Source organism: Mobula hypostoma, chromosome 4 (genome assembly GCF_963921235.1).
Source record: "Mobula hypostoma chromosome 4, sMobHyp1.1, whole genome shotgun sequence".
NCBI lineage: Eukaryota > Metazoa > Chordata > Chondrichthyes > Myliobatiformes > Myliobatidae > Mobula > Mobula hypostoma.
The window spans coordinates 174,554,124-174,575,186 of NC_086100.1; the positions used below are offsets into that span (position 1 = coordinate 174,554,124).

General features: G+C 39.9%; 1 protein-coding gene across 1 annotated transcript in view; it reads right to left on the reverse strand.

Annotated features, from left to right (window-relative positions):
• maea (macrophage erythroblast attacher, E3 ubiquitin ligase) overlaps positions 1-21,063 on the reverse strand; it is a 97,864-nt gene that overhangs the window by 25,887 nt on the left and 50,914 nt on the right. Inside the window, exons 4-5 of the mRNA XM_063047031.1 lie at positions 8,871-8,993; positions 4,642-4,718 (exon numbers count right to left, since the gene is read on the reverse strand). Of these exons, the coding sequence (XP_062903101.1) occupies positions 4,642-4,718; positions 8,871-8,993 (200 nt within the window). The remainder of the gene's footprint in view (positions 1-4,641; positions 4,719-8,870; positions 8,994-21,063) is intronic.

The following is a 21,063-nucleotide window of genomic DNA, read 5'->3' on the forward strand; positions in this document are numbered from 1 at the left end:
AAACTACAGAATACAAATCTAGTTGATCCCCTCTTCCCCTTTTTTCTCCCATGGCCCACCCTCCTCTCCTATCAGATTTCTTCTTTAGCCACCTTTTCCAGTTGTCATGTCCTAACTTTCACCCTCACCTGGCTTCACTTTTCACCTGTCACTTGTACCCTTCCCTCCTCATTTGGGCTTTCTCCCCACCCCACCTTTTAATCAAGGGACTCAGCCCAAAATGTCGACTTTCTATGTCCTTTCCATAGATGCTGCCTGACCTGCTGAGTTCCTCCAGCACACTGCGTGTATCACTCTGGATTTCTAGTATTTACATAATCTCTTGTGGTTATGATCTAACCTCTCATCATATGGTAGATTCACCATTGCAGGAATCAGTCTAGTGTATATAAATGGAGCTTGATAAAGAAGGTTATCTGGTTAGATGGCCATAAAAGGATCAAATAAAATTTAATTCAGAGAAGTGTTATGAAATGAGATGTGCAGAAACAAGGGAATGTATAGTATATTAAGGAGTAATCAACATACCATATCCTTAAAGGAAGCAAGACTATTCAATGGAGACAAAAGTGACGCTATATGCTGGGATCTGGAGTAAAAACTAGGACCAGGACGGACAAACCTGGGTTTTCTTCTCTGGAAAGGTAGAATACAGAAACCCTCATGACACTTACAAAATATTTGGATAAGTCTTTAAGGAGCAATGATCTGCTTGGCGAAGAACCTAGTGCTGGAAGGTCAGCATAAAAAACACGGTCCATTGGCACCCTTCAGTAACATTTTTTCTGATTCTACTCTTATGTCATGACACTTGAAGTACAGACTCATGTCTCGAGTTGTCCTCCTCACTGGCAATCAACACTGGTGCACTTCGGGGGTGTGTGCTTAGCCCACTGCTCTACTCTCTCTATACCCATAACTGTGTGGCTAGGCATAGCTCAAATACCATCTGTAAATTGCTGATGATACAACCATTGTTGGTAGAATCTCAGATGGAGATGAGAGGGCGTACAGGGGGAGCGAGATATACCAACTAGTGGACTGGTGTCACAGCAACAACCTGGCACTCAATGTCAGTAAGATGAAAGAGCTGACTGTGGACTTCAGGAAGGGCAAGATGAAGGAACAAATACCAATCCTCATAGAGGGATGAGAAGTGGAGAGAGCGAACAGTTTCAAGTTCCTGGATGTCAAGATCTCTGAGGAACTAACCTGGTCCCAACATATCAATCCAGCTATAAAGAAGGCAAGACAGCGACTATATTTTATTAGTAGTTTGAAGATATTTGGTATGTCAACAAAAACACTCAAAAACTTCTATAGATGTACCATGGAGAGTATTCTGACAGGCTGCGTCACTGTCTGGTATGGGGGGGCGCTACCGCACAGGACCGAAAGAAGTTGCAGAGGGTCGTAAATTTAGTCAGCTCCATCTTGGGTACTAGCCTACAAAGTACCCAGGGCATCTTCAAGGAGCAGTGTCTCATAAAGGCAATGTCTGTTATTAAGGACCACCAGCACCCAGGGCATGTCTTTTTCCTCACTGTTACCATCAGGTCAGAGGTACAGAAGCCTGAAGGCACACACTCAGCGGTTCAGGAACAGTTTCTTCCCCTCTGCCATCAGATTCCTAAATGGACATTGAACCCATGAACACTACCTCACTTTTCCAATATATGTTATTTCTGTTTTTTCACCATTTTTAATCTCCAATATACGTACACTGTAATTGATCTATTTCTTTATTCTTCTGTATTATGTATTACATTGAACTGCTAAGTTAACAAATTTCATGACACATACCATGATAATAAACCCAATTCCGATTCTGAATTTAGTGCAGATGATGGATACTATTCCATTACATAATGAAACAGCACTGGTGTTGTATTTTGAAATATCTGCACTTTGAAGTAGGCAGGAGAAGATGGCGGCAAAACGCAGCGCGCGCAGCTGTCCGGTGAAATGATATTGTATTTTTAAGTAGGATGCCGTGCACAATTCTGATTTGAAGGAGACAGACGTGAAGAAGCACAGAGGAACATCTGGAGAAAACTTCTGAAATGCCCGGTTCGCTGCCGCTGCTGCTGTGCGATTGAAAATCTCCGGAGGGAAGGCCCTAAGATCCCCGGCTTTGCCTGCTGCTGGCGACCGAGGCTGGGGTCGAAGTGTTCCGCGGAGATGGTGCTCGGTACTCGGTGTCGGAGGGCTGATCGGAGGCTCGAAGTTTTCAGACGACTCAGAGTCGGACTGTGGTCGGGCATGGCAGGGAGAGTTTTCTTCCTTCTCCCGTCTGCGTGAGATGTGGGACTTTCGAGAGACTTTGAACTTTTTTTTACTGTGACTATGGCCTGTTCTTCATCAAGTTACGTGTTGCACTGTTGTAACTATATGTTATAATTGTGGTTTTTGTTAGTTTTTCAGTCTTGGTCTGTCCTGTGTTTTTGTGATATCACACTGGAGGAATATTGTATCATTTCTTAATGCATGCATTACTAAATGACAATAAAAGAGGACTGCGTGTCCTCATAATCTAATCTAATATCTTTTTAAAAATTTGAACCAGTCAGCAAAAGACAAATTCTTCTAGACATCCAAACCTACATTAAATGTTTCTAAATTGCATTTTCACAAGAAAATCTTGGTTGCCATTGTGTAGAATGCTCTGTTCAGGTTTTATGTAAAATAAACTGGCCACTGATCTAACGCTTCATTCACCTCCAGGATGTTTTTCTTCAATTTGGAGTAGTGCATGCAGTTTTGGTCACCTACCTACAGGAAAGACGTAAACAAGGTTGAAAGAGTACAGAGAAGATTTACAAGGATGTTGACAGGACTGTAAGACCTGAGTTATAAGGAAAGATTGAATGGTTTGGAGCTTATTCCTTGGAACATAAAAGATTGAGAGGAGATTTGATAGATATATACAAAATTATGAGGGTATAGATAGGGCAAATGTAAGCAGGCTTTTTCCACTAAGGCTGGTTGGGACTACAACTGGAGGAAACATCAGGAATTCTGCAGATGCTGGAAATTCAAGCAACACACATCAAAGTTGCTGGTGAACGGTCTCGGCCTGAAACATCGACTGCACCTCTTCCTACAGATGCTGCCTGGCCTGCTGCGTTCACCAGCAACTTTGATGTGTGTTGCTACAACTGGAGGAGATGGGTTAAGGGTGAAAGGTGAGGAACATGTGGGTAAACTTCTTCATTCAGACGGTCATGAAAGTGTGCAATGACTTTTCTATGATTCTAATCCTTAAATCCATGACACATGCTAAAAATACTCACTGTTACACATGATACTTTGTCTCCACCAGTCTCAACATGTATAATCAATGTATTTCTGTATATGACCAGTGTACATAATTTTCAGCATGACTGCTTCATACAACTGATGAAATAAATGCATCTACTATTATTAATAAAACCTCTATTATAATTGATCTGTTAGCAAAAAAATCTATGCTGGTTTAGAATGGATATTACAGATTTCTTAAGACAGGCAAGGGAAAGAAATTTGCATGATTATCAAATCACCAAAATGAATTCTGGAAGCTGCAATAGCGTGTCCACAAAACCAAAAGATTTGAAAAAGTTAATAGACTTCCTTGATATCATAGTCAGAGAAGAAAAGCTGAGGAAACTACACAAGTGAGGCATGACAGCGCCTCTTAGAAGTCCCAAAGAAAAGGAATATACTTACTCAAAGTGGCAGACCTTGGAGACTTTGCAATGTAGTTGTAAAATGGAGCCACAAGAGATTGCAATTGGTGAAATCTTGAGCTCTAAAACAAGTCAGTGGAGGAACTAAGTAGGTCGGGCAGTATCCTGCATATGTGACACTCCCTGACCCACTGAGTTCCTCAAGCAATTTATTATACCAGATTCCAGCAGCTGCCATCTCTTGTGTTGCCATCACATCATATTGGCTTTTGCTGAGGAACCAAGGAAAGAATATTGCCCTTGAACCCAGTATATTTGTAGAAAGAGTCTTAAATCCATCCTCCATTGTTCACACTGGTGTGGAGCAGTAGTGTTTCAATAAATATTACTCACAATTATTAAGCTGAAAGAACTGATTTGTTCTCTGCCAACCATCTTGGAATAATTAGCTTATTTGCACTATAAATAAACCTGACTACATTTAAGTTAAGCTTTCAAAATGTGATTTGGTTACATCTCAACTGTTTAATGTTGCAGAAATAGAGAACTATTAATTACCTGTAAAAAGCAATATTAAAACATTAAACCTAGAGCACGGGTGTATGACACCATGACAAAATCTGAAAAATCAGGAACAACTACATCGGAAAAGGAGAGCTAATAGTTATCATCTCACCAGTCAAGGCAAATACATTAAACTTATGAAATGACTCAAGATGAGAAAATTAATTTTGAAACATCTAACAGTATTGGGTGAAAAGTAAATATGAAAGATTTCCAAGTATTCTCCCTCAGTCACACAAAAAGTAATTGCTGTAATGCAGCAATATTCATTTTGAAACCCCAAGTTAGCAAGTGTGTAAATATTGATGTTCAGATCTATCAACACAATTAAGAGAATTTTATTAAGAAATTGCATAAGTAAATGCATTTTGCATTTACACAATTCAAGGTCAAGCCTCCTTGTTCTTACCTGACAGCTTCCAGCCTCTTATTTTGTCGAACAAGTTCAATGAACTCCTGAATTCTCAGGCTGAACTCCAGGCAACTCTGTGAACACAAAAGGACTGCTTCAACTCAAAACCACATGATAATTTCCTGCTTAAAAATGGCTCAACTGTATAATAACAGTGGCAGGAAACAGCAAGCCAATAGCACACAATACTGTTTATACAAAGACTGGAAAACAAAATCTGCCAAAAGCTCACATGCAGTTAAATGCTGAAAGTACAGAAATTGCTGTGCCCATTGAGGCATAATTTTAGTTTGCTGTAGAGTTACAGAGCAATTCAGGCTCTTTGGCCCAATGAGTCCATGTCAACCACAGTGCTCACCCAGCTGACCCTAATTTCCTGTGTTTGGCCCATATCTCTCAGCCCCACCCCTCCATGTACCTATCCAAGTACTTCCTAAATTATACTGTTGTACAATCCATCCAACAATCTCCCTGACCCCTACCATCAGGCAGAAGATACCGTAGCTTTAGTACAAGAACTGTTAGGATGGGAAGTTCTCGTACAGGACATTTTTGTTTGCCTTATGCTGGTTTAACTTTCCAAAATCAGACTTGTGTGTGCTTCCTCTGATAAAATGAAAGGGACAGGTTTGACTTTTGAAACTGGGTACCAGAATCAGACTCACCAAAGCAAACAACTGCTTGTCCATTTCCATATGAGAGTGGTTTATTCAGTAGTTGTAAATATTTGCAAGTCTCTATGGAGTCTGTGGATGTTCAGTGGCACATTGAAAGGTGAGAAAGGTAAATTTTTGAACACTAAAGGGGAAGGGAAAGATACCAGAATGGGGCAGGAAAGTGGCTGAGTACAAAATAAATCATGAACTTGTTGAACTGCATAGCAGACACCATATTGTGTTTAACATTTGCTATAATTCAATTTTAACTGTTAACTTACTAGAATCTTATTTGTTTTACTGCCATGAAACTACCACAAAGCTCTTCGTGCTTTTGAAGCAGATAACATTGTTTCACTGTCTCTGTGAAACATCTATTACTGTTCCAAGGGCTGTCTACTTCTGACAGTTCAGTGTAGTTCTGAGAATGTCATTCTTTAAAATAATTATCTTACATCTGTTTTACCAGTAAGGCATTGTCCTGAAGCTAAACATCAGAGAGGGCACTGGGCATTTTTAGTGATTACCATCAATCTATAAGTAATAATTTAATTCCTGTCTCAACACATTTGTCTACAATTTTTCCACATGGAACTATTATACTATTTGTCATTTGAATGGTAGGGCAAAATTCTCATTCAAGAGAGTGAGATAAAAATCCAAACAGCATGTGAAGCTGTGAGCATGTTTTCAAAAGCACATCACATGATTTTGAAACTGTAATCACCTGTTTTAAAAAAGAGACCTACACATCAAAAGGCATCATTAAATTTCTGGTTACAGAACTACAACCGGCCTCAAATCAAGAGCTGCCAGAAGATTGATTTTAGGCAAAAGCAAGATGAAGCTTTATGGATTGTAGGTGACAATTCTTCCTCAGTCCTGCAGTCTAAGTCTGAATGTATCACAATTCATTTCTAATAACATGTATAGTAATATCATTGTATTCCAGTACTTCAGTGTTTAGTTCTCTACAACACCAGAACCTTGGATTTTGTTAAAGAAAGATCATCCTTTATTGTGCTTTCAGACAGCCTGTGCATACTCGAAGTTGAATAATAGAAAATAACATGCCAATGTGATACTAATCTACTCACAGAATCATACTTAATAAAACAGCACTAGGTCATCAGGCCCTTTAAGGTTGTCCCACCTTTTAATATGATCAGGGCTGATCCAAGTTCTCTTTTTGTGTCATTTCTCCATACCCTTCATTCCTTGATCAAATCTTTATCCTCCTCCACTTAAAATAGTTACGATGATAATCTACCTTCCAACTACATGCCATGGCAGAGTCTTCCTGAGATTCACCACCCCCTGCAGAAAGAGATTTCCATGTACTTGTAGATCAGCAGGACAGTGGGATCCAAAGCAAAGTGCTTTATGGATGGGGGGCTGGAAGTCGATAGGGAAATCATTAAGAGTAAGGTCAGTGGTAAAGATAGTCAGCAGCATGGCAGGGAACAAGAAAAGACTATTGAATTAAATAGCATTTATTTCAATGCAAGAGGTCTGACAATATTTTAAGAACATCATTTTAACATTTGAAAATTTGAATCAGTAATCTAATCAGAAAATTCCAAACAACAGGAATTCTGCAGATGCTGGAAATTCAAGCAACATACATCAAAGTTGCTGGTGAACGCAGCAGGCCAGGCAGCATCTATAGGAAGAGGCGCAGTCGACGTTTCAGGCCGAGACCCTTCGTCAGGACTAACTGAAGGAAGAGTGAGTAAGGGATTTGAAAGCTGGAGGGGGAGGGGGAGATGCAAAATGATAGGAGAAGACAGGAGGGGGAGGGATGGAGCCGAGAGCTGGACAGGTGATAGGCAAAAGGGGATACGAGAGGATCATGGGACAGGAGGTCCGGGAAGAAAGACGGGGGGGGGGGTGACCCAGAGGATGGGCAAGAGGTATATTCAGAGGGACAGAGGGAGAAAAAGGAGAGTGAGAGAAAGAATGTGTGCATTAAAAAGAGTAACAGATGGGGTACGAGGGGGAGGTGGGGCCTAGCGGAAGTTAGAGAAGTCAATGTTCATGCCATCAGGTTGGAGGCTACCCAGACGGAATATAAGGTGTTGTTCCTCCAACCTGAGTGTGGCTTCATCTTTACAGTAGAGGAGGCCGTGGATAGACATGTCAGAATGGGAATGGGATGTGGAATTAAAATGTGTGGCCACTGGGAGATCCTGCTTTCTCTGACGGACAGAGCGTAGATGTTCAGCAAAGCGGTCTCCCAGTCTGCGTCGGGTCTCACCAATATATAAAAGGCCACATCGGGAGCACCGGACGCAGTATATCACCCCAGTCGACTCACAGGTGAAGTGATGCCTCACCTGGAAGGACTGTTTGGGGCCCTGAATGGTGGTAAGGGAGGAAGTGTAAGGGCATGTGTAGCACTTGTTCCGCTTACACGGATAAGTGCCAGCAGGGAGATCAGTGGGGAGGGATGGGGGGGACGAATGGACAAGGGAGTTGTGTAGGGAGCGATCCCTGCGGAATGCAGAGAGAGGCGGGGAGGGAAAGATATGCTTAGTGGTGGGATCCCGTTGGAGGTGGCGGAAGTTACGGAGAATAATATGTTGGACCCGGAGGCTGGTGGGGTGGTAGGTGAGGACCAGGGGAACCCTATTCCTAGTGGGGTGGTGGGAGGATGGAGTGAGAGCAGATGTACGTGAAATGGGGGAGATGCGTTTAAGAGCAGAGTTGATAGTGGAGGAAGGGAAGCCCCTTTCTTTAAAAAATGAAGACATCTCCCTCGTCCTAGAATGAAAAGCCTCATCCTGAGAGCAGATGCGGCGGAGACGGAGGAATTGCGAGAAGGGGATGGCGTTTTTGCAAGAGACAGGGTGAGAAGAGGAATAGTCCAGATAGTTGTGAGAGTCAGTAGGCTTATAGTAGACATCAGTGGATAAGCTGTCTCCAGAGACAGAGACAGAAAGATCTAGAAAGGGGAGGGAGGTGTCAGAAATGGACCAGGTAAACTTGAGGGCAGGGTGAAAGTTGGAGGCAAAGTTAATAAAGTCAACGAGTTCTGCATGCGTGCAGGAAGCAGCGCCAATGCAGTCGTCGATGTAGCGAAGGAAAAGTGGGGGACAGATACCAGAATAGGCACGGAACATAGATTGTTCCACAAACCCAACAAAAAGGCAGGCATAGCTAGGACCCATACGGGTGCCCATAGCTACACCTTTAGTTTGGAGGAAATGGGAGGAGCAAAAGGAGAAATTATTAAGAGTAAGGACTAATTCTGCTAGACGGAGCAGAGTGGTGGTAGAGGGGAACTGATTAGGTCTGGAATCCAAAAAGAAGCGTAGAGCTTTGAGACCTTCCTGATGGGGGATGGAAGTATATAGGGACTGGACATCCAAAATTCCAAAACTGTTTCAGTGATTGTCAGTGAAAGTTTTTAGATTTCTCTTGCTGAAAAATTACAAGGCAGCTTGAAAATTTGAACTGAATTTAATTAGAGAATTGATCTCCATATACATCATTCATAAATGGTGATCAATTAACAGCCGCTTAAAACTATTTTGTCTAACAAGATCCAATTCTCATTTGAGAGCATACCTTCATTTTTCTCAGCCTTGATTTGTTGTCATGGCACCAAGCTAAACAAGTAGCTGTTTCTTGCCTTTCAAGTGACTCTTCAACCTCTTTGGCTGTAAGAAACATATCAATATTCACCAAGTCCTACAAGAGAAAATAACCATAAAGATTATGTTCTAACTGGGAAAACAATGCAAAGACAATGAAAAGTTTAATTCATTATAGATTAAATATATTTTAGGAGGTCAAGGCATTGCTACTGTGTCTGAATGTCTAGGTGCAGTTTACACTCCAGTGAACTTCACTTCCCTATCCTCAGCTTATTAAAAGAATGGATTTTCACATCATGAGATGATTATTTTGGTATTACAAACTTCTAATCTGACTTTATTCACTTATACCCTTTATTCACACAAGCACAAAAACAACCAGACAACAAAATAATGCAGCAGTTAAGATAAATAATTGAGTAACAGTACAAAAATAACTAAACAGGTTGATTGATTTATCAGTAGGATAACCAACGCACTCATCAGGAAATACAGTATTGGGAAGTAATAGAAAGTGAGTCACAGACAAGGAGAAAATTTTATTTTTAAATTACTGAAATAGTAATGCAACATTGGTACCATTTGCTCCCAATTATTATTTGAAAATATTTCCTCAATTCAATTACACCCTCTAATGCCCTACCATTCACAGTACAAGCCCTATACCTCAGCATTTCTTAACTGCTCATTGGATAAGTACGTGGAGAGGAAAGTTTATGAGGGACTTGGACAAATGAGACTAGTGTAAGCAGGTACCTAGGCTAGCATGGATGAATTGGGTCAAAGGACCTGCTCTCTATTGCACTACTATAATGACTCTACATACCCACCATGCTCTGTGTGAGGAAAAAAAAACTGCCCTCAGGTCCCTTTAAATCTTTCCCAACTCACCTTAAACTTATGCAATCTTGTTTTCGACTTCCCTACCCTGGAAAAATGACTGTGCCCACTCACCTTATCTATGCCCCTCATGATTTTATAAACCTCTATCAGATCATGCCTTTGTGCCTTCACTCCAAGGGAAGTCGCCTAGTATCTAGTTTTTCCTCGTAATTCAAGCTCTCTAGCTCCAACAACATCTTATGAATTGTTTCCCTCCATCTAAATCACATCCTTGCATAAGGGTCACCCAAAACTTTAACAATTTCTTTTATCTCACAGAAACTGTTCAACCTGCTGAGTTTGTCAAAAGATCACCTTTTACTCTATCTTCCATTCATTGGCCCACTTTCCCAGTTGGTCTCAGCCTGCTCCTTCTGGCCAGGGAAGGAAGCAGACTGATCTCTCAAAAGAAAAACTTCCTTGACAATCATTGAAGAACCTAACACGACATAGCTCAACTCTTGCTCTGCTTACTATCATCTCCTTTGTTGAAATGAGACCCAATGCAAGGTTCAGGATCTTCAATTTAGATGGCCTAGGACCCAACATTTGTTCCAGGCAGCTGACATTAACAGCGCAAAATTAATCTGACTTAATTTTTGGATTGTATATGTTTCAGCTATCTCTTTAGCTACAGGTGTTCCCTTTAATTAGACTTTAATGATCCAATTATTAGACTAGAAATATTACCAGAGGTGCAGTGATCATCTCTTAGATTTCACTGTTTAAAATAGTTACTGGTCAAGAGAACATGGCACAAAATATCCTGACCAAGGAATGACTCTACCCTTCTGAAGGTGAGAGACCCGAACTGTACCTGGGACCAAGAATGTATCAATTCAGGTACTCAATTTCACGAACAATGAAAGAGATAATAGAAAACAATAGTGATATTTATAAGGAAATAAAGAAAAGTCATCTGTTACTAAAATGCTTCAGTTTTCTTTCATGCAAGCCTTTGATAACAACTTGTTTCTGGGTCTGAAGTGTACAAATACACATTTTTGATCAGAGGCAATGAAAACCACTACTTGATCCCCTGAAATAAATTGTATCCTGGTACAGTATTACTTTATTGGAGTCAAGAAAATAAATATAGTGGATTCTGGTTAATTGGTATACACAGAGATCAGTAGATTCTGGTCCAATTCAGGGGTTGCCCTAATTCACTGAAGTATCATGGAAATAGTTAAAAGGCATAACAAAGCCAAACTACTGTTTAACTGAGTAACAGATTATGCATTTAAACGAAATACAGAATAAATTAGAACACAATCAATACTGCTACAGTATTATGAAACTATTTATTACATCCGAATAGTTATCAATGGAAGAATTCGACACTGCCTTGTTCTTTTGATTGACTGTAAATGGAAAAAAAAGCACAGATAATGGAATGGATAAGGAGTTGTCTTCCTGCATAAGGTCAAAATACAAAAACAAAATTATCAAAAATCACTGCTTTTTGAATTAGCATCCATCAGCCCAAATGGATGATACACACACACAACTGACGCTATTTAAGAAGTGTATGCTTTGTAATGTCTTACAGCCATTTCTAGCATCTCCAAGCCTGAATGCTTGAAACCACAGTGAGCAAAACAGTTCTGAATTGTCTAGCTGCTTATTTCAAAGTACAAATTAAATTTACTATCAAGGTACATACTATATATGTCACCATATACAACTGAGATTCATTTTCCTGCAGGCATACTCAGCAAATCTATAGAATAGTAACTGTAACAGGAACAATGAAACATCAACTAGAGTATAGAAGACAATAAACTGCTAATGTAAATATAAATAAATAGTAATAGACTAGGAGAACCTGAAATAACAAGACAAGAGTCCTTAAAATGAGATCATTGGTAACTGAGTGTTATTAACCCCTTTGTTCAAGAGCCTGATGGTTGTGGGGTAGTAACTGTTCTTGAACCTAGTGGTGTGAGTCCTGAGGTTCTTGCATCTGATGGCAGCAGTGAGAAAAGAGCATGGCCTGGGTGGTGAGGATCTCTGATGATGGATACAGCTTTCCTACCACAGTGTTTCACATAGATGTGCTCACCGGCTGGGAGAGCTTTACCTGTGATGCAGCAGCCTGAATCCACGACATTTTGTTGGATTTTCTGTTCAAGGGCATTTGTGTTTCCATAGCGGGCACGATGCAGCTAGTCAATACACTCTCCACTACACATCTATAGAAGTTTGTCAACGTTTTAGATGTCATGCTAAATCTCTGCAGAATCTAAAGGATGTAGAGGTGCTGCTGTGCTTTCTTTGCAATTGCACTTATGAGTTGGATCCAGACAGGTCTTCTGAAATAATAACACCCAGGAATTTAAAGTTGCTAACCCTCTCCACTTCTGATCCCCCAGTGAGGACAGGCTCATTGACCCCTGGCCTTTCCATTTTTGTTCATTGTTTTCTGTTGCCGTTTAACCTTTCCAGATACTAGAAATATGTCATTTGATTTAATGGCTGAATAATGAGATGTCTCTACGTGTTATCCTTAATTTCCTTACCACTGTTATGCAGTCTACATGAAACACTGTCGCAGGAAAGCTACATCTATCATTAATCATTTCTCTTACTTACTCTTAATAATTTCTCCTTTGGCTCCTCCCACTTCCTCCAAACTAAAGGTGTAGCTATGGGCACCTGTATGGGTCCTAGCTATGCCTGTCTTTTTGTTGGCTTTGTGAAACAATCTATGTTCCAAACCTATTCTGGTATCCGTCCCCCACTTTTCCTTCGCTACATCGACGACTGCATTGGTGCTGCTTCCTGCACACATGCTGAGCTCGTTGACTTCATTAACTTTGCCTCCAACTTTCACCCTGCCCTCAAGTTTACCTGGTCCATTTCCAACACCTCCCTCCCCTTTCCAGATCTTTCTGTCTCTATCTCTGGAGACAGCTTATCTACTGATGTCTACTATAAGCCTACTGACTCTCACAGCTATCTGGACTATTCCTCTTCTCACCCTGTGTCTTGCAAAAATGCCATCCCCTTCTCGCAATTCCTCCGTCTCCGCTGCATCTGCTCTCAGGATGAGGCTTTTCTTTTCTTTCTTTCTTTTTAAATCTTTTTATTGAATAAGTATACAAAAAGGTAAGCCATATAGACACTAATACACTGTTAGAATATAATAAAATTACAGAAGATATTAATACAAAAAAAATACTACAATGTAATTTAAACATAACATACCAAGGTAACATAATAGTATACTAATTTTTATATATATATCAATAGAGAAAAGGAAAAAAAAACCCAAAAAAAACCCCACCGTGCAACTAACTAAAAGCAAAGCAAAGCAATGGGCTAACTTGAAACCAAATAGAGTTAAAAAACTTAAAATCACTCAATCCCGACCTCCATTAAAAACAGTAAAAAAACACAAGAAGGGTATATATTACATTAAATGAAAATATTGAATAAAAGATCTCCAAGTCTGTTCAAATTTAAATGAGGAGTCATAAAGATTGCTTCTAATTTTCTCCAAATTCAAGCATAATATCGTCTGAGCAAACCAAATAAAGGTAGTTGGAGCATTAAGCTCTTTCCAATGTTGTAAGATACATCTTTTCGCCATTAAAGTAAGAAATGCAATCATTCTACGGGCTGAAGGGGAAAGATTACTGGAAATTTTAGGTAGTCCAAAGATAGCAGTAATAGGGTGAGGAGAGATATCTATATTCAATACCTCGGAGATAATATTAATCGGAAAGAGTTCACTCTTACTAAGATTTAATTTATAACCTGAAAAAAGACCAAATTGTGCTAATAGCTCTAAAACAGCCGGGATGGATTTTTGGGGATTAGAAATATATAAAAGTAAATCATCAGCATAGAGTGATATTTTATGGGACTTTAAGCCCCGAGTTATCCCAGTAATATTTGGAGATTCTCGAATGGCAATTGCAAGAGGTTCTAATGCAATATCAAGTAATAAGGGACTAAGAGGACAACCTTGTCGAGTACCTCGAAAAAGAGGGAAAAAAGGTGAACTTAAAGAGTTAGTACGGACCGAGGCCACAGGAGAATGATATAACAACTTAATCCAGGATATAAATTTCGAGCTAAAATTAAACATTTCAAGCACCTTAAATAAATAAGGCCATTCTACTCTATCAAAAGCTTTCTCAGCATCTAAAGAGATAACACACTCAGGAACATTTTGTGAGAGAGTATAAACAATATTTAACAGTGTGCGAATATTATAAAAAGAGTAACGACCTTTAATAAAACCCGTTTGATCTTCCGAAATAATAGAAGGAAGTACTTTTTCTAATCTATTTGCTAATAACTTAGAAAAAACTTTAGAATCAACATTTAATAAAGATATTGGTCTATAAGATGCACATTGAGCAGGATCTTTATCCTTCTTTAATATTAGAGAAATTGACGCTCTATTGAAAGATTCAGGAAGTTTACCAAGTTTTAATGAAGCCTCAAAAACCCTACAGAACCAAGGGATTAATGAAGGAGCAAAACATTTATAAAATTCTACGGTAAACCCATCAGGGCCAGGAGCTTTCCCCAAATTCATAGAGAAAATAAAATTCTTAATCTCATCCGTGGTAATGGGAGTATCTAACATAGAAGACATATCCTGTGAAATCTCAGGGAAGTCTAAATTATCTAAAAAATCATTCATATATTTAGAATCTCGAGGAGACTCTGATTGATATAAGGAAGAGTGAAAATCACAGAAGGTTTGATTAATCCCCACATGATCAAGTATCAGTCGATCATTTTGGTTATAAATCTGATTAATTTGAGATTTAGCATAATTAGACTTCAGTTGATTAGCCAACAGTTTGCCAATTTTGTCACTGTGTACATAAAATTCACTTCTTGTTTTCTTTAATTGGTTTACAATCGAGGACGAGAGTAATAAACTGTGTTCCATTTGAAGTTCAGTTCTTTGTTTATATAACTCCTCAGAAGGAGCTATAACATATTTCTTATCAATTTCCTTAATCTTGTCCACAATTACCAACTCCTCCTGCTTCAGCTTCTTCCTCAAAGCAGCAGAATACAAGATAATCTGACCACGAATATAAGCTTTAAAGTGTCCCAAAGAATGTTGACAGAAATATCCTCTGTATAGTTAATTGTAAAAAAAAATCAATCTGTTCATTCATAAAGTTAACAAAGTCCGAGTCCTGAAGCAACAGCGAATTAAAACGCCATTGTCTATTATTTTGTATATTGGCCAGAATTTTAATAGAAAGCTTAAGTGGAGCATGATCCGAAATGGTTATAGAGTCATAATCACATTTAATCACTGAGGAAATAAGACGAGAATCAATAAAGAAATAATCAATTCTTGAATAGGAATGGTGAACATGTGAAAAAAAAGAAAAATCTTTTTCCTGAGGATGCAAAAAACGCCAAATGTCTGTCAACCCAGAATCAGAGAGGAATGAATTAATCAAAGTTGCAGATTTATTAGGTAAGGTCCGTAGAGGAGCCGAACGGTCCAAAGCTGGAGACAAACAGGTATTAAGATCTCCGCCCCAGATCAATGAAAACTCATTCAAATTCGGAAACTGATTAAATAATGATTTATAAAATTCCAGACAGTCCATATTAGGAGCATAAACATTAACCAAAACTACTTTTTTATTAAATAGTAAACCACTAACCAATAGAAATCTACCATTCGGATCAGAAATAATATCATGTTGTATAAAAGTAACTGAGGAGTCTATGAAAATAGAGACGCCTCGAATCTTAGCATTGGAGTTCGAATGAAACTGTTGTCCCTTCCAGAATTTAAAAAAACGTAGTCTATCCCCCCTCCGCACATGGGTCTCTTGTAAAAATAAAATTTGTGCTTTAAGTCTCCGGAACACTTTAAAAACTTTTTTCCTTTTAATAGGATGATTAAGACCATTAGTATTCCAGGAGACAAAATTAATAATAGACTCCATAAACCCTAAAGTCAACCCGCAACAAGGAGGATTGACGATAGGCTCAACCCACGAACCCGGAAAGGGAACAGAACATACAAGAGATACCGGGAAGAAGAACGCAACCAATACTTCAATAATGTATATAGCCCAAGAAGAAAGAAACTAAAACGTGAAGCCCCTCCCACCACCCCGCACCCCATGACCCCAAGGCTAAATCTAACGCAGACCAGCCCGAAAGAAGCAAGCACTAAAACTACCCCCATGACTTCCGGTATACGCTCCCTAAAAAAAGTGTAAATATAAAAAAGATCAGCTGATTATAAAACAGTAAAAGAATAAAAAAAAGATAGCTCAATTAAAATAAACACATAACAGAATAAAAGCCAGAAAATATAAAAAAAACCCGCAATAAACCCCAGACCCATGAGTAAACAAAACAACAAAAAAAATGAGATTATTAACATAAACTAGTTATAAAAACCTACAAAACAAAATAGATTTTTAAAAAACTACAAAATTTAAGGGCACAAAGGAAATACGTAAAATGACGATGAGGAAGTAACCACCCAGAATCCCCTGGGAAAAAGAAAGAAATGACGCAGTTAAAAAGAAAGTTTAGCAACCATATTAAATAATCAAAAATAAACTTTTCTGCCCAAATAGGGCAAAAAAAAATTAAGACCGTCAAATTCACAGCCTCCAATCAACGGAGATAGTTAAAATATTACGATTAAGATGTTGAAGGTGAAAATTGATCCAGATAACTCTGGGCATCCGATGGAGATTCAAAAAAACGGAGGGCTCCATCCAACGTACGAATCCTTAAACGTGCAGGGTAAAGCAGCGCTGGTTTTAAATCCATCTTGTAGAGTTCCGACATCACAGATCTATAACGAACCCGTTGATCCCGGATTGGTTTACTGAAATCCTCCACGAATCGGAACTTAAGATCCAGAAAATCAATGTAACCTTTAGATCGAAAGAAACGAAACAGTTTCTCCTTGTCTTGAAAGTAATGAAAACGTAAAATGACATGTCTAGGTTTATCTGACCTAGGCGAGTATGATGGAACTCTGTGAACACGATCCAATAACGGTGGTTGGTCAGGAAATACAGTAGGAAAAGCATCTTTTAAAAGTTGAGAAAAATACTTCATAGGGTTATCGGATTCAACAGCTTCACGCACCCCAATCATTCGAAGATTCTGCCGTCGCATTCTAGATTCTAAGTCAGAGTTTTTAAAGGTCAGAAAGTCGAGTTTCTTCTTCATTACATTAATTGTTTCTTCGATTTTCTCCATCTTGAGCTCACTTTGTTGCGTGGATTTTTGAAGATCAGATATAGCCGACCGATGTTCCGTAATAGATATCTGTATCTTCTCGATTGAATCAGCAACTTTCTGGAAACTAGTTGAAATTTCCGCACAAATCAGCTCCGTAACAGAGGTTGAAATTTCCCTTTGAATTAGCTCCGATATAGCTTTCAAAGTCACCGGTGGTTCAGTCGGAGGGAAATCAGTACCTTTCGGTCTAACCGGAGGATTGCCATCCTTCCCGTTTTTTCCATTCTTAGACATAGCAGACCTTAAACGCATCCAATTATCGGAGAGCCCAATTTGTTTCAAAGTATTGTAAAAGTTGATGCCTTAATGGTTAATTAAAATATAGCTGATCATAAGAAGAAAAACTCAGAGGTAATGGAGCGAGTCAAGAACGCGACTTCACTCCATGAGCGCTACCGGAAGTCCCCCCGGCTTTTCATTCCAGGACGAGAGAGGTGTCCTCCTTTTTTAAAGAAAGGGGCTTCCCTTCCTCCACCATCAACTCTGCTCTCAAACGCATCTCTCCCATTTCACGCACATCTGCTCTCACCCCATCCTCCTGCCACCCTACTAGGAATAGGGTTCCCCTTGTCCTCACCTACCACCCCACCAGCCTCCGGGTCCAACATATAATTCTCCGTAACTTCCGCCACCTCCAACGGGATCGCACCACTAAGCACATCTTTCCCTCCCCCACCCCCACCCCCGGCTTTCCGCAGGGATTGCTCCCTGCGCGACTCCCTTGTCCATTCGTCCTCCCCCATCCCTCCCCACTGATCTCCCTCCTGGCACTTATCCTTGTAAGTGGAACAAGTGCTACACATGCCCTTACACTTCCTCCCTTACCACCATTCAGGGCCCCAGACAGTCCTTCCAGGTGAGGCAACACTTCACCTGTGAGTCGGCTGGGGTGATATACTGCATCCGGTGCTCCCGATGTGGCCTTCTATATATTGGCGAGACCCGACGCAGACTGGGAGATGGTTTTGCTGAACACCTACGCTCTGTCCGCCAGAGAAAGCAGGATCTCCCGGTGGCCACACATTTTAATTCCACATCCCATTCCCATTCTGATAGGTCTATCCACAGCCTCCTCCACTGTAAAGATGAAGCCACACTCAGGTTGGAGGAACAACACCTTATATTCCGTTTGGGTAGCCTCCAACCTGATGGCATGAACATTGACTTCTCTAACTTCCACTAATGCCCCACCTCCCCCTCGTACCCCACCTGTTATTTATTTATATATACACATTCTCTCTCTCTCTCTCCTTTTTCTCCCTCTGTCCCTCTGACTATACCCCTTGCCCATCCTCTGGGTTCCCCCCCCTTCCCCTTTTCCATCTCCCTGGGCCTCCTGTCCCATGATCCTCTCGTATCCCTTTTGCCAATCACCTGTCCAGCTCTTGGCTCCATCCCTCCCCCTCCTGTCTTCTCCTATCATTTTGGATCTCCCCCTCCCCCTCCCACTTTCAAATTTCTTACTAGCTCTTCCTTCAGTTAGTCCTGATGAAGGGTCTCGGCCCGAAACGTCGAGTGTACCTCTTCCTAGAGATGCTGCCTGGCCTGCTGCGTTCACCAGCAACTTTGATATGTGTTGCATCTATCATCAGGGACACCCATCACCTACGACATGTTCTCTTCTCATTGCTGCCATCAGGAAGAAAGTACAGGAACCTCAGGGCTCACCACCAACCATCAGGCTCTTGAACCAAAGGGGATAACTCCACTCAACATCACTTGCCTATCACTGAAATATTCACACAACCTGTGGACTCACTTTCAAGGAGTCTTGATCTCACGTTCTCAATATTTATTGCTTATTTATTATTTCCTTGTGTATTTGCAAAGTTTGTCTCGGGTGCAACCGGATGAACACCCAAGTTGTTGTGGTCTTTTATCAATTCTACTATGGCTATTAATCTATTGTGGATTTATTGAGTATGCCTGCAAGAAAATGACTCTCAAGGTTGTATATGGTGACATATATGCACTTTGATAATAAATTTACATTGTACTTTGAAAATAATGTCAGGCAATTCACTTCCTTGTTTTGTATCAAAACTGCCCAGCCTGGTAAAGGTTAGCCAAATGGAAAGTTCCTCAGTTTTTCTCTCCCCAATGGTACCTTTCCTACAGCTCTAATCTGTATGTCACAGCTTTTTACATGGTGGTTCATCTGTCCAGTCATCAAGATCATTTCATCAACTACTACTCATCACAATGCTGACTCCATCTTACAGATAGTTGTTTGGTTTGATTCATCAGCCCCCCCCCTCCCCCAGCCCCAGCCACTCACAACCTCCAACCATCCAGTTTTCCCTTCCCTACCTCCCGAAAGTCTGCCAGTCAGAAACATTAATTTCGTTTCATATATTCCTGACCTACTGTACTTGCACTATGGTTCTCTACTCTTGTTCCATATACTGTACCTGCTTTCAACTCCTACCCCACACTCTCCTTTAGGAAAATTAAAAATAATTCAAGAATTAACTCATTTAAAAGCTAATTATTAAACTATTTGCTCCAGATATCTAAACAGCTCATGAATTTTTTTTTACAGTTTCACTCAAGTAACTCCACCTTCACACTATGTACCTGATCAACTCAAATGCTTTTTGAAGTAGCTCAGTTTACCAATGAGTAATGTAAAACCAGAAGAATCAATTCCATACTGAGTGCAGATCCATGTAATGGAAATAATCAAGATGTGCCATTAACGATATTTTGCGGAGCACCAACAATTCCACATGGTTTCTCATTTTCTTTCAAATACAGGAAATGAAAGTTCAAAAGCACTGTTACCAAAACAAAGTTAGAGCTCTTTAAATATTCCTGAAAACAGTTAAGCAGGAACTCTTGGATGTAATCAGTACAATGTGTTCATAAACAGTTGCTTTCAAAGTTATACATTTTTTTTCAATGTTTGTTCAAAAGTTGCCTTATTTGTCCTTCAAATAGCCAAAATAAACTTAAAACATCTGTTTGGAATTAAAATTCATGCAATATTACATCTGTGGCAGTCTCAAAAATTTGTACTCCAGTATAATACTACAGGCAAATCATCCCCAGGACAAAAAGAATGTGGCATTAATTATCTCCCCTCCATATCTTTTCACCCAGTACCAGTACCCATAAAATTAGGTTAAAATTATTAACTTTCCCTGATCAGTAATAGCACACTCATCTCTGAAGCATTAGCTGATAACATACTCCAAATAGCCAAACATGCAATTACATCTGACACCTCAGTGAGGGAGCACCAGACTGCCAGAAGTACCACATTCTTGTTGAGATATTTTACCAGGAATTAATTTCCTGCTTGGATAGATATCCTCCAAGATGACCACAACCTTGTCGTGGTGTGGAGCTTGAGTGCCTCAATGATCCAGAGAGCTATGTTGGCTGGAGTCAGGGCTTTATGCTTTAACTCTTGGTAGGGTGATACATGCCAAACAGGTCAAAGGGTAGAGGGCAGATTAAGAGTGGTCCACCAGTCCGCCAGATTCAGAAGTTCAGCTCAAGGCTAACAACCCAGACTGGTAAAACGAAATTGTTATGAAAACAGCAATTAAGAATCCTCCTACGTCTGGGTGCATGGTATTCCTGAGACTCCACCTGATACTTACATGACTGACAGTAGTGAAAACTTAAGAGGATGCTACTGACACAATGGAGGAAGGCCTGAACACAGCCAGAGATAGAGGACCTTCATTACTGCCCTAAACGCCAGTGGTGTAATGGGCAGTAATGAAGTTAGCTAGGTATCACTTCCAGTGGTGGAATGATAAAAAGAACTGAACTGAAAAATGGTGGCTACATGCAGATTTGCTAGGATCTGCTGAGAAATGCTTAATGATTTGGGTAGATGATTACTCATTCCACACAGATGTTGCCTAAACCTGAATATTTCCAGACATGTTATGACATTTATGACATGTTAAGACATTTATGACATGTTAAGAAGTCCACTGTATAATGCTACTGGTGCTTCATATTATTATTGACTTTTGTCAATAGATTTTAAATTTCACCAA